Raw genomic sequence first — 17,631 nt, forward strand, 5'->3', positions numbered from 1 at the left:
TAACAACGACATTCTTAAAGTTAGAACCTAAAACGTCTTCATTAGCTTACCTTATTTCAAAATGAGTTTTACATTTCTTAACATTCTATATTAGTGCTTCGTTATCCTTGAAAATTTCTAATCTGCCATTAATTGATTAGCAATGTTGTTTCATTACGTAATAATAGTACTTTTTCTGACTCTACCAACCACCTGAAATTTTGAGATGTATTAGTCAATACAATACTTGGTGATTTTTTGAATACGTAGGTTAGATACAAATATTTTAGTATTTTTATTGAATCGAACAAACTGAATTTGGGTATTTACGTAGTGGTTACATATGTACATGTCGGTCTATCCAAGTATCCAACTATCCAAGTTCTGGTCTTGGTATGGTTTGGACTTTGGATTGTATAAGAGTCAAAATTTGGATATCCGTAGAAATTTTATGATAAAACATTATATTTACGAGATGCAATGGTGGCAATAGCTTTTATTAAATTCTTGAGTGGTCTAATGCTATTATGAGTCAATAAAATGAAATTATATACATTTTTAATGTAATTTTATCTTTTAATGATATATTTTATCCGTTCCATTTTAAGTGTCACTTTTAAAGTTTTTTTTTTAATTTAAATTTTAAACATAAATATATTTATATGTATTATACAAAAGTCAATCAAATTTATATCATTGAAAAATATATTAAAAATCCAATTTATTTATATATTTATATTATGTATCATCTAACACAAATCAATTATTACATAACATAACCAAAAGTTTACAGTCAAAGTTTTTAAAATAAAATTGAAAATCAAACTAAAATACTTAAAATGAAATGGAAGGAGTAATTTTTATACTTTAAAAAAGATGAAACATAAATTAAAATAGAAATTTAACGATATATATATAATACCAATGTTGTAGGTATAAATTATTGACTTACATAAACACGTATTTACGCGAGAGTGATAGTATAGTTCGTAAAAATGTAAAATGTCTTTATAACTGAAAATAATGGACGGTGTAAGATTTGGCGGGAGTGGACGGTGATGTTGACAGATCCAATGAGAAACCGGAATTTCTTTCTCTAATCTCAGTCAAAGCAACCATCATTCTCTACTCTATACCTTTTGGGTCTTAATCCTTGGTTGACTTCTTGTTACACTACTTTTTAGATAAATAAATAAATAAAACGTTTTCTTCATATAGGTTAGATACCCTCCTCCGTCCTACTCAAAGATGAAAGAATGAGATAATTCTTTTCCTCTTTATCATTATACTAAATTAAATTGATACTAAATTAAATTTACAGATTTCTGCACAATACAACGAAGATAATAAAACATATCTGTTTAATTTAGTGAAACATAAGATACAACAATTCATTCAATTTTGTATCAAATGAAGTATCTTTAACTATTGAACAATTGTTTTTTTTTTTTATAAAAAAGTGGTATTTTAGCGGTTAAGGTCAATGGCGGAAAGAAACTCATATTTGTAACTTAATGAACTAAAATGAAAAAAAATAGATCATTTTTTCCCCAAAAAGTACTAAAGTCGATTTTTTAAAAGAGGAAATGTATTTCGATACAACATACATATTGTATATTTTAAAAGAAATTTCTTAATTTATGACCAAAAATGCATACCCGAATGGATAAGTTAGAAGTTTAATGTAAGTTACAAGATTGGTGAAAATCTTGACTTATAAACGATGAATTATATAATCATACGCCTTAAAAATAATGTTTAACATCACGTAATTGTAAATTGAACTTTCTTTCTTTTAAGTTCAAGCAATGCGCCAAATTATATATCCAAAAAATATGTACATATTTTAAGAGAAAAAAGAAATGATATCAATACCACCATTTTTTTAAATATATTTATCATTATTTACAGTTTTATATAAAAGATCATACTACATCAAAAATTAAAATAATTATAATCATCAGTAGATTGTATATCGGTTCAAGGATGAAGCTTAGTTAGAGCCTTTCTTTTTCCGCGTTTAAATGTTTAAAGCCTTCCACCACAACTTGGTTCTCAAGATTCGTCACTATACCAGTTTATTGACAAAATATACGACAAATTATTTATCTTTCTATTAAAAATATTGGCATGACATACATGATGATGCATCACAAGAGTGGAAACTTAATAATATGACATAATATGATAATATATTAATTAGTATTTAAATATCAAGTGTTTACTATTTTACTTTTCTTGAAGTAACTTGTTTCATGTTAGTTATGTGACCGATTCAAAATTAGCTACGACATGAAAGAATTCCATGCAAGGAAAGCATGGATTCTAAATATTGACTTCCAAATTAAATCAAATATCATAAACAATGTTTTATATCATAATTTAATTTAATGTATTTGACCAAGGGAGGGAGGGGATGTATGTCTACAGTCTACATATATATTTAACTAGTGTTCAGACTCGTTCAATGGACGGGTAGTCTCAAAATATATTAATCAAAGCTAACAAATTAGAATTCAAATATATTAAATAGATATACCGAAATTAACTTGAAAATTTGCTAGTTAAATAGGTACTCCATCGGTCAAAATACTCCAAAAATTATCCGCCCAAAGAAGAAACATATGAAAATTAACTCAATATAAATATTGATTCGAGTTTACCTTTTTTTTTCAACTTTAGTTAAATATAAAATTTACAGTTTCTTATATTTTAAAAGTGTAAATTATATAAAAGTGTAATTAAATATAAATTAGGTTAAAGTGTAAATTGGTGATGAAAAATCAAGGAGTGTAAGTTAATTATTTTAAATTGGGTTAAAGTGTAAATTAGTGATGGAAAACCAAAAAGTGTAAATCAATTGTTTTAGATTGTGGTTAAAGTGTAAATTAGTGATGCAAAACCAAAAAATGTAAATTAATCTAGTGGGGTTAAAGTGTAAATTGGTGATGGAAAACCAAAAAGTGTAAATTAAATTAGATTAATATTAAAAATTTAAAGGATTAATAAGGATAGAGGATTAGACTCAAAAAGGTGAATTAGGAGTGCCAAGTGTACCTCCAACCCTCTCTTTTAATTATATTATAGATTAGAGGATTCAATGAGATGGTCTTCGATCTTCCACACGGTTTGGATCCATTCAGTATAGCAGCCGCTAACACAGGAGGAAAATGTAAATTGTGGTCTTGTTGAATTTTGGATTTTCTCTCCAAAATAGTTGACTAACACGCATATCTAATCTTGAAGCAACATCTTTTTATTTAATTTTACTACTTTTGTTTCCTTTTGCGGGTTGTGTTTTTATAAAGGAAAATGCTAAAGGAAACCCTTAGGTCGTGTTTGTTTCATAAAATTTGATGGAATTGGAATTGAATTCATTGCTTAGTGCGTTTGGTTGTTCAAAGAAGGAGGAATCTCATTCCGTATGAATATAAGCATTCCATCATTTGATGGAATCTCCATTCCTTGGGGATGGAGGAAGGAATTTGATTCCTTCCGTCACTTGAATTCTCAAAAAATAAAAAACATTCCGTTAAATTCTATTCCTTTAGATTTCAATTCCTTTGAAAGATTTCATTCCTTCTAAAAACATTCTGTGAACCAAACGCGCCATTAGGGCTTCATTTAACGTGCATAAAAAGATTGTACATTTCCGTATTAAATGTCGGCCTCTGAATTTTATGGTAAGTGTACAACTAATTAATGCACCTTGATGAAAACCCTTAGACAAAACCCGAAAAATTATATTCATCTGTCTTTTTTTTCAAACGTTTGGAAACGTAACATAATCTATTGGATGATTTAAAATCTTCATTTCTAAAATATTAATGATCTCTACACAAAAAGATTTACCATATAAAAAGATTTACCATATTAAAAAACATTAAATAAAGTCCTTAAACTTCACTTAATGTACATAAAAAAATGTATCTTTTCATATCAAAAGTATAGCATTTTATAGTATAATGCATATTAACGAAAGATTTAAGACTTCATTAGCAAAACCCATGTTTATATATAACCAAATAAAAGCTGCATAAAAAATCATCCCTTTCCAAAATGATATGTTAAAGGGGGTGGTAAGTGAATGATGCGAGTGGATTTGGTACACCGGAACTATTTGTTTTATTAGAATTTAAATACTTCATTAAATTAAATATGTAAAGTGATTCAACTGAGAATGTCTGTTTAATTTTGGTTCATAAAGAAGTATATAGCTATATTAATATTAATATTAATACTCTTCGGATCGAGATCCTTTCAATTTCTATGTCTCTCAAATTGAGATTTTGTAAAGAAAGAAAAAATAATGGATCTTCTTTTTGATCGTTGGACCATGTTATTTTATTTTTGCTTAAACATTTTGATTAGTTATAAGATCATCTCGATGCATTCTAACTCGAAAGGATCCCGGCTCATACATGTCTAGCAAAAAAAAAGTAGGTTAATGGGAACCCTCTAATCTCTACTGTATCCACTCACTAACCCGCATTGTTATTATGATTGTGAAATACATATTTACCATAAATTTCCAATGTATGAGACTAGCAAGATTATTCGAACCCTCATTTAAAATTTTTACATGAAAGACCTAAAAAAACGGTGACTGTGGATCAATTTGTAACTCATGTTTGTCTATATATATATTTTCTTAAAGAAAAAACAATGATACCAAAGCTTATGAACAAAAGGAAGGAGATATGTTTTGTCCAATGTTACATGAATTAAAACAATATATATACAAAATTTGAGAAACCTTTAATATTTTGTTTTAAAATTTTTTAACTGTATATATAGACTCTAACGTTAAATTCGAGTTAATTAGATAGTAATAGTTAGTTATTATAAAAATATTAAAATAATAAGATAAGATTAAAAATATCTTGATACACAATTTGTATTTCCCTTTCATATTTTTAAGAGTCAGCATAAAGGTCATAAAGCATTCTTTGTTCAATTTTATTTATTGCTTTGAGCTCGTAATGATCAATGTTTTAAATACCAATATATACAAGCTGGTATTATCGGTATCAGAGGATATTCTGATACTTTAAACTCGGTATTTTACGGTATTTTCACTATTCAATAACAACCGGTATTTTTGATATTCTCAGTATTTTTCGGTATTATTATCAAGTATTTTCGGTATTCTCAAAAAAAAAGAAATTGTTTCTTTTTAAAATTATTTTTATGATACTCTAATGTTATTTTTTGTTATTAGTTGTGAACATTAAAACTTATATTTTGTTATGAGTACTTATTTGGTATTATTTCTAAGTGGACTATAATTGTAATTTGACTATTTTCGTGGAATTGTAACAAATTTTGTAGAATTTAAAAAAAAAAGTAAATTAAAATAGTCGTATCGGGCGGTATTTCCGATGATACCGGTAATACCGGGAAATTTTTTTCACACCGGTATAACTAAATTACCGGTTTTCAAAACATTGGTAGCGTTTATACCTCGTACGAAATAATAGTGCAAGTTTAATTTGAGACGAAAATGATAGGTTTTTTTTTTTCAAAGAAAGTGTGTTTACAATGAGATAGTATATGATATTAGATATAACCTGCTGATTAAGTTGTAATGTAAAATGATAAATTATTATGAATCTAAAGAAGTCACCATATCAAGCTGTTTAAATCAAGATATTAACATTTATTTATTTTTAATTTTTATAATTTTTTTACTAACTTAAAGAAAACTAATTATTAAAAAATATCTCCACCCCATCCCCATTTTTTCTTCTCCTGCCTGCTTTTCCCCTACTTGCTCAGAGTACCTCTCCATTTCTCCTCATTCTAATAAAAACAAAAGACAACAAAAGATTTTTAAAAAAAAATACAAGGGTGGAGACAGACCCGGGGACAGCCTTCCCCACCCTCTTCCCCGCCTCTTAGGTACGGTTATCACGGAGCGGTATTACGTCCGGTGACCACCCGGTGCCGGTTTAGTCATCGACATACTCCATCCACCCTAACAATTATCATTGTAATAATTTTAATAAATAGAAAGTTAACTCTAAATCTAAGATATTATTAAATCAAACTGTAGATATTTTGAGAATGGAAATTCTGCATAGAGGAAGCACAATCATTTCATGGCAAACAAGAGTAATTTAAAATCACATATATTTCTTCTTTTAAAAATACTTATAGCACTAATGAATGTTTAGCTAAATGGAAACATTAACCAAAATCCATATATATATAGTTGAATATATAGATAGTAAACAAAATTAAGAATTTTTCAATGCTAAAATCAGTGCATTTAATAAAATATACAAATGTTAAGCAAATAAGGTTTCAACTTTCAATTTTCAATTTCAAGAATGTACACATGATAATTCATGATGTATCATATCAATGCCCCACAACTTTCAACTTTCATCTCTTTAGTCTCTTCTCAAATCTCAACCACTCATTTTTTATCTCTCTTTCATAACTCGTTTTATTCCTTTAATTTATTCAAAATCTTTTATCTCAAAAACCGTACATCGATAAATTATAAACTTATATGGGTGTTCCTAAACTTTCATGCTCTTTCATTAGAGATGTCATTTGATATACTATCTATATAAACAATCTACCCTTCCTCCATTCAATTCTTTACCTTTGAATTACCTAATATATCCTCTACATTTAAACTATCTCCACACACCTTATCTCTGAAATTCCGAAATTAACCTTAATAAAAAAAAACCTCACAATTACCTAAAACCCCTATTGTTATAAAATCTCCATTAACTCTAAAATTATTGCTGAAGGTATTGCTACGGATAAGAAAACATATCTTTATTGTCATAGATTATATTACAAAATGTTTAAACAATAGTTACCTTTTTATAACTCACGAGATTACGAACCAATTATGTCCTTTGTATATTCGTATTGAATTTTAATCTTTGACTATTTATTTTTTTAATTGCCTTGGTCTTCTCCCCTACAATTATAAGTGGTTATTTTTCATGGTTAGTGTTTGCACTTCATTATTTTTTGTACCTAATACGCGACTTATTTTTAAAATGATATATATGGTTAGATACCGCATTGACGCATCTCATGAAAGTAAACTGAACCTATTAACCGTTACGGTGTCTAAAACGTTATAGACCGTTGCCGCTGCAACGCGCGGACACCACTTTAGTTGTTTACATATTCTTGTGCTTGAAAATGATAGTATTTTTATTTGCACTTCTCTGCCCATGGGTGTTGAATATGGGAGAGGATTTCCTCAAGTTACTATAACATGATTAGTCATGTTAGAGTAATCTTGACCCTTGATTGAAAATCAAAGGACAAGATCTTCCCAACTTGAGTCAAGTTGGGAAAATAACTTGAGGGAATCTCTTCACGTTGAATATCCATTACCAAAAAAATACAACAAGACCTTCCAACCCTACACTGACATACACTATGTCTCCAATCATGACAAACGTACCATCTCTCACAAACCCGTCTCTACTTGACGAGTTTACATATGAAGAGTTGAATCTGGCCTATGATATTTACCTTGTTCAACAACTCCTAGAAAGACTAGAAATTGAGGGGGCGATCGTGGTCGGAAGGCCAACCAGAATAACATGGAAATACTGAGTGATGATGGTTACGAAACCAACCCCCCTGAGGAACCCCGACTTACACCACAAGTCCCGAGTTGGGCCGAAGGTTATGAAACCGACCCCGGTGAGGAATATGCGATTTGGGAGTCTGAGTGAAGAACCATTTAGAGAAACTACTCACGACATGAGAAGGCTTTACCATGGTATCCCGCCGCAATGCGCGGGTACCATGCTAGTTAAAAAAAATATATATATATATATAAAAGAAATCATAAGGGTCAAAATAATCTTATGAGATTGTACATGATGATGACTACAGGAAAATGAAGTAGTGCCTAACTTTAAAAGACTAAAGTTTCTCTACAACTAATCTCGGAAAGTTAAAATTTAAATCCAGTAGGTTCTTTTTCTTTTCAATCTATTGTTTATTTATGAAAAGTCAGAATAGAATTGAAGTATGAATAGAAAATTAGAGATATAAAAGATTACCGAAAATCATAAGTTAAACATTTGGTAAACAAAGTATATTTACACTAATTTATTTGATACATCACTACTTGAGAGTTGCCAAATTTAATTATTTTATTTACTAGTCAAGGTTTGTATATTGGACTTTCAGTTACCAAATCTGATATAACTAAATATTGATAAGAGGATCACTAGCTAATTGCCAAAGAGGTTAGGCTTGTGGTCCTCACACCACGCCGGCCATTGATATGTAGCACTACGTCGAAGTCGTGGTTGCTCAGTGGAGGTGCCGCCATGGATACATCTATGTTGGGTTTGTATGTGATTGATTTTTTCTATTTTTCTTATTTAAATAAAATTTTGTCGTTATTGAACATTAACTTAGTATTATGAGGTATTATGTACGGTCTAGTTTCAGTATAATTATCGCCAGTGTAATGTGGTTTCTAAGTCTATGAGGAGTGGTGATGGAATGAGGGAGGGGAGACTTGCGCCATGTGGCATGTGTGATAAAAATAGTTGCCCTTGAAAAAAGGTGGAAATGAGTGAATTTTGGAGAGTGAAACGACTTCTGCCATATGTCATGTGGGGTAGGGAAGTGTTGTATATATACAAAGGAGAAAAGAAAAAAAATATATTAAAAAAGTCAGATTCCAATACTTTTATCTCGGTCCACGCGAATTCAAAGTAACAAAGGGCGATGCTAAAGGATCCCCTAGAGGGTGGTTCGCCCCTTGGGGGTGGTGTTCGGAGCAGAAAGGGGTTACCTAATCTGAGGTGGAGGGTGGTTTGTCTTTTTTTGTTAGCCACTCCTTTCAGTCTAACACGACAACCTTTTGGAAATGAGTTGGTATGTGGTTCGACAAATTATTCGTAACGGTTGAGCTTGTTTTTTTCCACAAATATCCTAATCAATATGTTATTTTAGTTTTCCATACATCCTTCTCACAAATATTTGCTTAACCACAATAATAATATATTCATCCTAACCACAAATACCAAATTACTATATATGTAAAATTAAGATGCATACACACACAAACACACTATCTCTCTCCATCCTTTCACATCTTTCCCTATATACAAGATAAACATCCTCTCTTGCTTGAGGAAGAGTTTCACTAAATTGGAGACGAACCAGGATAACGTATCTCACTATCCACATCACCATCTTTACAAACAACCTTCACATCACCCCATTCTTCCCACATACATTCTTGATGTGGGTTACTGACGCTTTAACTATGAAATCTCTCAATGAATATTTTTAGTTATATGTACATATATATTGACATATATCATCAACCCGGTTCAACCCAGACATTTTAATTAAAGTTTTAAAGAGAAAAAATCTAAGATATATGTGTGTGTGTGTGTGTACATACATTCTGTTATTTATATATTATAACTCGATTTGGAGATATTAAATTGACTAACACAATAAATTTATATGAGTAGTACTTATCGCATTAACAAAACATAAAAGGACATTACATTATATTATATAATAAAACAACTTACTTTGTTCATAATAAAAGTATATAAATTTAAAATAAACATTTAATGAGTATTTTATTTTAAAAATGTTATTAATTAAATATGATAAATGACATCGTAAGCAAAATAAAAACCTTTTGAAAAAAATTATAGACATGCCATATCATAATTTTTTTTCTAAAAATAATTCATTAAGACTTTTTTATTATACCAGCACGTTATCCGCGCGATGAGGTGGTTTTCGTAGCGGCGACGGTGTGGTGGTGGGGGACGGCTGTTGTTAGTAGTGAGGCGTCGAGTGATGTTAGATAATTGGTGTAAAAGTAATTGATGTAAAGGGTTAATGTGAATATTTTAAAAGAAAAGAGGCTGATAATGTTATATACTCATTAAGGGTATTTTAGTCATTTCTTTCCATGTAGCTTTTAACATAGGGACTATTCTCTTTATTATATAGTATAGAATTATAATAAAGATATTGACATATATCAATATATCATCACTCAAAAGACTTATGAAAGTACTAAGTTCCTCCTCCATTGTGTTATTGTTACACTAAGTCACTAATCATATTGTTTAAACGATAATGTTATATTGTTCATAGGTTTTAGATTCGATTCTTTAAAATGACATGTTTGTGGATCTTTTTTATTTTTTATTTTTATAAAATTCTTGATTGACTTCTGTATAAGTTTTAAAAAAATATCAGGTATTTTTATATAAATCCATCTTACCTGTTTCGGAATCTTACTAGATTCAAGCAGGACTTTATAGAATATTGGTAAAACTTGATTTAAAAAGAAAAAAAACTATCCTCTTATCCGTTTTTTGTATCATCATTTTTTAGTCACCAGTGTCCCATGTGTTACAAATTCTGATGCCATGATAAGATAAACTTCAAAAAGTGCACAATATTATATTATAATCACACGCTAATCTAACAGAGTATACGAATTATAAAAACAATTACTCCTTTTATCATACCAAGAATCATATTTAGCATTTTCTTCTATTTCACACATAGAAATCACGTTTTTACTTTTGATTCCCACACCTACAAAAAGAAAAAGGAATTATCACTATCACATCTAATGCAATAAGGAAAGTGGTACGAAATAGAGAACCTACAACATATACCGTATTATATAAGACCATACATATAGACCAAATAGACCAATAGATACACACATAGACTTATATGTGTGTATATATATACATCATTATAAGATCTAAACTACAAGCAAATGAGATCTATAGAAATATAGAATAGAGGTAGAAAAAAATACAAAAAGTCTACAAGGCCAAAAAAATCTATAACATATAGAGGACGTGGTCATTCTATCTCCTCATGCTTTCATAAGCCTTAAAACAACACTTTCCATAAGCCTTCAAATCTATACACAAAACACACACAAACTTTGTGAGTTAGATAATCTAGGAATTAACCAATGGCTACTTGGGTCATATCAGAATGTGGTTTAAGACCACTTCCTAAACTATATTCTAACCCAAGAACAAGATGTTCTGTCTCAAGTTTTCCTAGTTCAATTACAACATTCCCATCAAAGAGTTTACCTTGTTCGAAATTTTCGATATCTAGAGATAGAAAATGGGGACTCAAAGTCAGTGCACCAGTTGGTGTTCAATATGTAAATGAAGATGAAAAGAAAGTGAATGATGTTAAGCTAGAGGAAGAAAGTGAGTTCAACCCTGGTGCACCACCTCCCTTCACATTGGCTGATATTCGGGCCGCGATACCGAAACATTGTTGGGTTAAGGACCCGTGGCGGTCCATGAGCTATGTGTTGAGAGATGTTGTGGTGGTTTTTGGGTTAGCAGCTGTGGCTGCTTATTTCAATAATATGGTGGTTTGGCCTTTGTATTGGTTTGCTCAAGGAACAATGTTTTGGGCCTTATTTGTTCTTGGTCATGATTGGTAATTCAACTTTTTCTATATATAACTTTTTTTGTTTGTGTAGATGATTGTTGTGATTATAATTTGATTTTTTCTTTTAATAATTGGCAGTGGACATGGAAGCTTTTCTAATAATGCAAATCTTAATAGTGCAGTTGGGCATATTCTTCATTCTTCTATACTTGTGCCTTATCATGGATGGTATGTTGGCTATGTTCCTAGTCTATTTTATTATTCTTGTAAATAAAGTCAAAATTGTTAATATAATGATTATGATTATAGGAGAATTAGCCATAGAACTCATCATCAGAACCATGGGCATGTTGAGAAGGATGAATCTTGGCATCCAGTAAGTCTATATGCGGTTTTAGCCGGATAATTATGGTTCATGAAATCAAGTAATTTGTTTAAGCTTTATTTAACAGGGGTTCTAACTTTCTACAAATTTTTGTTTCTAGTTATCTGAAAAGATTTATAAAAGTTTGGACACGGTTACTCGGTTGTTGAGGTTCACTGTGCCTTTCCCCATGCTTGCATACCCTTTCTATCTGGTGAGTGTTCGTTTGATTCTATTGTGATTTGGGTTGTGATTCTGAGTGATTAACTAGTCAAATGATCGTGTGTGTGTGTGTGTGTGTGTGTATTAGTATACTATTGTAACTTTCCTGATGTTTGTTTCGCGTTTCAAATGACAGTGGGGTCGAAGTCCTGGGAAGAAAGGGTCTCATTTTCACCCAGACAGCGATTTGTTTCTGCCAAATGAAAAGAAAGATGTGATTACCTCGACGGTTTGTTGGTCAGCCATGGCTGCCCTGCTTGTGGGTTTGTCCTTTGTAATGGGTCCTCTTCAAGTACTTAAACTCTACGGCATCCCCTATTGGGTTAGTTAACTTCCTAAAACCAATCTCGGTTTTAATAAATTTAAATTGAAACTTATGTTCATGTATTGGGTTAGTTAACTTCCTAAAACCAATCTCGGTTTTAATAAATTTAAATTGAAATTTATGTTCATGTTTGTTAAATTCTACATTTGAATGCAGGGTTTTGTCATGTGGCTCGATTTTGTAACTTACTTGCATCATCATGGCCATGAAGATAAACTCCCATGGTACCGTGGCAAGGTTCGAAACCGACTTTTTAGCTTTTATCTCACTTGTAGTTATGTAAAATATACAACTATATAGTATTCTCTCACGGGTCAAGTAAGTGAATCTGGAAATAAAAAAGGAAACAGGTCAAAAGTCACGCAAGTGTTTTTTGACAAATAAAACCTCCTTTGTTCGGGTTAACCGAAACCTGCTTTGGCCTGTGACCTAACCTGTCCGACGAACACATTTTGCCCACCTGTAGTTTGTTTTCCACAAACTTTTAGGTGAAGCTCTTTGGTGCTAATCAGGATCACACTATATCTCATTCCGTAAGATAAAACTATTAATTATCTGATATCATTTTCGATGGAACCAACAGGAATGGAGTTATCTAAGAGGAGGGCTAACTACGCTTGACCGTGACTACGGATGGATAAATAACATCCATCATGACATAGGAACCCATGTGATACATCATCTTTTCCCTCAAATCCCACACTACCACTTAATAGAGGCAGTAAGTATTTTCAGTAGAAAGTCTTAACTATACATGATTTATATTCATATACTTCGTAGCAAGTAGCAACTATAACCGAGTTTTAATGATTCAAAATTCTGTATTATATAGACTGAAGCTGCTAAGCCAGTGCTCGGGAAATATTACCGGGAGCCAAAGAAATCATGGCCACTTCCGTTCCACCTACTTGGAGTTCTTGCTAGCAGCATGAAAAGAGATCATTATGTGAGTGATGAAGGGGACATTGTATACTACAAAACGGACTCAAAGCTCATAGGCGAGTCAAAATAAGATTCAAAAAAAGAAGATACGGATGCTAGAAAACATTCTTGGTCATTTCTCCGTAAAATTGGAGAAAGTAATTTATATGTTAATAGTATGGGTTATACTGTAACATGGGTAACTGATAGTTAAGGCCTAAGGGTTTTTTTTTCTTTTTTTTATAGAGGCAGAGAAATAAGTACAATTATTGTTTTCCACATATATCTCAACCTTAAAGGACCATGAATTGTCTATCCTTTGATGATTAAGTGACCATTAAAAATTGTCCATCCTTAGATATAAATTACATAACATTCACATACACATGTTATGGGACCCATCGGAAGCATACAACATGAACCATCTATCTTTTCATGAAAATGCATATACATTCAAATACACATTTTAAGGGGACCCAATAGAATGAAACAATTTGAACCATGTTTTTTGTAATAGGTTGAGTAAAAGGACAAATGATAAAAGGTGCAATGTCATTTCTATCATACAGTTGACTAATATCAAACTTGGTACACTATGCTCCTACAAATTTGATTTAATATGAATAGGAAATCTAATATCAAGAACATAAGCATTATCAGTTAATCAGTTATACTTTTTAGTTGCTGGATAAAGATTAATACCGAACAGAGTTTACGGCCGCAATAAAAGAGGATATGCGTGATATATCTTTCTGAATCCCATCTGAAGCACAAATACCACTACTGACATCAACTCCATCGGGTCTTAGTATAGAAATGGCTTCAGTTACATTCTCGGATTTCATTCCACCAGCCAATAGCCATCCGTTTTTGCTCCCGAGTGGTGGTAGCTTGAACTGGGCCCAGTTAAATCCTTTACCACTGAATAATTACGCCAAACCACTTGTTAATTGTATAGAAGTTGAGGCGTTAATTCCTTTCTACTTGGTTCAAAATGAGTAGATTTGGGCTATGTTTTGTATCAATACGGTTATATCAAAATCAATTATAGAGGAAGAGAATAGGTCAAACAGGTCGAAAGTTGCATAAGATATATTTTTAATGCATACAGCGTCCTACATTGTTTTATTCACAACGTTACTTGTTTGCTAAACGTCTATAAAGGTTACTAGTTTGTAAAAACATTCACAATATACAATCTTTTAAAGCTCGGTTAACATATTCAACACAATGACATGTTAAACATAAATCTATAATATGTTAATAAAATCTTGACAAAAGAAAGTGAGGCTACCAGTTTCAACCCGTAAAGCAGATTACTAATTATGACCTAAACTGACCCCATAATTTTGCTACCCTTAAATAGCAGTATAGTACAATGCCAATATGTGTGATTACCTGCCACCTTTTGCACTATCAACGAGAATCCAATCAACCAAAGAACAATCTCCATCTGATATGTGGTTCAGAAGCTCACCATCCTCATTTGCATGAAGAACATAAATTATTTTCTTCTCCTTCACTACAACAGAAAATGCAGACCGTGATCCATCTCCATGAAGCTGTTATACTTTAACCATGTTATCAATTGGATTTAAAAAAATCCTATATAAAGGTGGTACATTAGTACTATTCACTTATGAATGGGTTGAGTCAGGTTATGCGTAATCTCAACCGGGTAAAATAAAAATTAATTAACTAAATATGAAACGGGTCAATTGTCGCCAAAAGAATTTTTGATACAAGCAATGAAGCAATCCCTAAATTGTTCATTTGAAACGTTACATTGATGCAGTTTTAATCATGTTTTTCTAATTCATTAATCTTGTCCTTTTTTTGTGAGATGAAGAAAAAAGGTTTGAATGTCAACCCAAATCAACCTGACCCGCACGAAAAGATATCGGATTGGTCCTGTCCATTCGGCCTAAACCACCTATCATGATGCATAATCATTTAAGCTCAGAAGTTTACCTGCACAAATTCGAGGTCAGCATCATCAGAAGCCTTTAGCATTGAGTTGGAGTCATCATCAACAAACACCCCAACTGGCTTTGCACCATATTCACGTGCAACTTTAGAAATTTCTTTTGCAGTGGAAACTGAAACTGAGCGTTTAGAATTAGGCCAAAGGATCATTCCAATAAAGTCGGCACCAGCTTCTGCTGCTAGAGCAGCATCTTTAGCTGATGTAATTCCACACATTTTAACTAACGGTCTACCATCTCCATCGCTCTTAGTAACAGGAGAGGTTTCCGTTGGTTGGTCTATCATACAACTTATTGACTTCTTTTCCAGACACTTTAGGCGTAATGTCTGAAATTTTGTGTTCAGTAAACCTACAAATAAACAAAATAATACATTAGTTACGACTTTGGCTAAGTCTTTCTAACATTGAAGTGCTTTTAAAACCCTAATAAAACGCCACTTGAGAGATAAGGAAGTTAACTGACCCACAAGTACAATGGATTTAGCGTGTTCTTTAAAAAAAAAAAGATTTCAAATACTAATAAATGGTTAGCTACAAACTAACAAAGTGATAAGAAACACCATCTATTTTATGTGAAAAAAGATAGATGTTAACAATACTTGTCTTTGTTTTTTCTTCGTTTCTTCATATTGTGAACTTATTTCAAACAGTATCTGTGCAACTTTGGTTGCAAATTTCTATACTGGCAATTAACAAGTTCAAAACTTCAGTTTCATATTCATTTTATTGCTACTTCACACCAACATTTCTTTTAGCGTATGTAAGTACATTCATCGCGATAATCATTTGAACGTACCTGGGTTATGCCATTTGTGCAACAGAATCCCGTTAGGTCGATAATGGCATCCCACATTAGCCCCTGAAATCGACATTCGCAACGATAATTACATCTATCAGCTTACTGCTTACATTAGTGTCAAAGATAATCGCTTGGCAATAAACCCGCATCACATTACTACCAAATGATCACATTACACATTATTAAATCAATATAAGTGCTAGAAGATAAAATACAACAATGGGTTATACTGAATAAAAAATGAATGTTCTCTTAGGCATTTGATCAAACACTTGATATGCAACCCATAAAAAAACTTCAATATACAAAATATAGACTCACCTGGTAGCATATTATGTTTTGAATCCCAAATGAAGATTAAATTTTGTATTTTGAATTTTTGGAATTTGGTATCAGAAATTTTGTGAAAAGGGATAAAATAAGCCGTTGGCTTGGTTCAAATTGTGGAGTAATATCATTTTCTTGTGGTTGACAATTATGGTCCCTGAAGTATTGACTGCACAACACTTTTCATGAAATCATTCAATCAAATTCTAGAATCGATAAATAATACGGGTCTAGGCGGCCCGATATTAAGCGGCCCATATTCGAATAAAGAAAGTGACAGCTAATTTAGAGTAACCTTTTATTGAGAAGCCCATATTCTATGTGGTTTAAGCGGCCCAGTATTAAATTAGTTTTTGGAAATCAAATATTTCTTAGTCCAATGTAAAACAAGCAAATAGAACAATTGTTCTTTCTTTTAACTAAAAATCATTTCATCTTTGAATACTAATAAATTATGAGATTCATTACAATAATTGGTTTATCTCTGATACATTAATTTGAATAATGATAAATGAACCTAATTGATGTGTCTAAAGATATGTCTAATAGCAAGATGATGACATGTGGAAAAATCATGGAGCAAGATTAGGAAAGAGAATTAGTGAAATCCACATGTCAAATTTTTAAAGTTTTAGGTTGATTTTTAGGCATATGAGTTAAGTTGATTAATCATTTTTCCATTAATTTATACGTGAGCAAGTACACGTACGTTGCGACAGTGAGATGGTGAGTGTGATAGGTCATAGAGTGTGATATGTCGTGTCATAGCCAAATCCCTTAGCCGTACGGGCTCCGACCTCATATTTAGAAATTTGTTGAAATTATATCGAAGTGACATCTCTAATGAAAGAGCTTGAAATTTTAAGAACACCCATATAAATTTTATAATTTATCAATGTACGGTTATTTAGATAAAAGATTTTGAAAGAATTAGAGGAATAAAATGATTTATGGAGGAGAGAGAAAGTTGTAAGCATTGATGTATGGTACATCATGTATTATCATGTGTACATTGTTGAAATTGAAAATTGAAACCCCATTTGCTTAATAATAATAATAATAATAATAATAATAATAATAATAATAATAATAATAATAATAATAATAAAGATAGTACGAGCATGGTACTCACGCAATGCGGAGGCGGTGGTGGATAATGCGGTCTAGTGGTGTCAGTGATGGTACTATTGGTGGTGGTGGCGGTGTCAAGTGGTGTAGGTTGATGTAATTGTGATAGTGAAAAATTTTAGAAGATAGGGCTTAAAGTGTTGATTATTAAAATAAATGTTTAG

At 31.5% G+C, this 17,631-nt stretch overlaps 2 protein-coding genes across 4 annotated transcripts; one reads left to right on the forward strand and one right to left on the reverse strand.

Moving 5' to 3' along the window:
• Nucleotides 1–10,399: 10,399 nt before the first annotated feature.
• LOC122600888 (N-(5'-phosphoribosyl)anthranilate isomerase 1, chloroplastic-like) lies at nucleotides 10,400–16,471 on the reverse strand. 3 transcript variants are annotated; one of them, XM_043773677.1, is made up of 6 exons: nucleotides 16,334–16,471; nucleotides 16,010–16,072; nucleotides 15,198–15,562; nucleotides 14,625–14,788; nucleotides 13,929–14,147; nucleotides 10,400–10,560 (listed from the first exon to the last, which is right to left on the reverse strand). In XM_043773677.1, exons 1-6 carry the CDS (start codon nucleotides 16,341–16,343, stop codon nucleotides 10,542–10,544), a joined length of 840 nt encoding a protein of 279 aa, XP_043629612.1. In that variant the 5' UTR covers nucleotides 16,344–16,471; the 3' UTR covers nucleotides 10,400–10,541. The 3 variants fall into 3 exon arrangements, with proteins under 3 accessions (XP_043629612.1, XP_043629604.1, XP_043629619.1); XM_043773669.1 differs by lacking the exon at nucleotides 10,400–10,560 and adding an exon at nucleotides 10,676–10,900; XM_043773684.1 differs by lacking the exon at nucleotides 10,400–10,560 and having other exon boundaries at nucleotides 13,712–14,147.
• On the forward strand, nucleotides 10,931–13,541 carry LOC122600878 (omega-3 fatty acid desaturase, chloroplastic-like). The gene is made up of 8 exons (XM_043773658.1): nucleotides 10,931–11,442; nucleotides 11,533–11,622; nucleotides 11,704–11,770; nucleotides 11,880–11,972; nucleotides 12,117–12,302; nucleotides 12,462–12,542; nucleotides 12,889–13,026; nucleotides 13,138–13,541. The coding sequence occupies exons 1-8, from the start codon at nucleotides 10,955–10,957 to the stop codon at nucleotides 13,315–13,317; spliced, it is 1,323 nt and encodes a 440-aa protein (XP_043629593.1). The 5' UTR covers nucleotides 10,931–10,954; the 3' UTR covers nucleotides 13,318–13,541.
• Nucleotides 16,472–17,631: the final 1,160 nt, after the last annotated feature.

The sequence above is a fragment of the Erigeron canadensis genome, chromosome 1 (genome assembly GCF_010389155.1).
Source record: "Erigeron canadensis isolate Cc75 chromosome 1, C_canadensis_v1, whole genome shotgun sequence".
Lineage (NCBI taxonomy): Eukaryota > Viridiplantae > Streptophyta > Magnoliopsida > Asterales > Asteraceae > Erigeron > Erigeron canadensis.

Coding starts and splice junctions, on each gene's coding strand:
- LOC122600878 (XM_043773658.1), top strand. CDS start 10,955: ATGGCTACTTGGGTCATATCAGAATGTGGTTTAAGACCACTTCCTAAA. Junction 11,973..12,116: donor TTGCATACCCTTTCTATCTG/GTGAGTGTTCGT, acceptor TTCAAATGACAG/TGGGGTCGAAGTCCTGGGAA. Junction 12,543..12,888: donor TCCCATGGTACCGTGGCAAG/GTTCGAAACCGA, acceptor TGGAACCAACAG/GAATGGAGTTATCTAAGAGG.
- LOC122600888 (XM_043773669.1), bottom strand. Junction 15,563..16,009: donor GCACAAATGGCATAACCCAG/GTACGTTCAAAT, acceptor GTTTATTTGTAG/GTTTACTGAACACAAAATTT. Junction 14,148..14,624: donor GATAGTGCAAAAGGTGGCAG/GTAATCACACAT, acceptor GTAATTATTCAG/TGGTAAAGGATTTAACTGGG.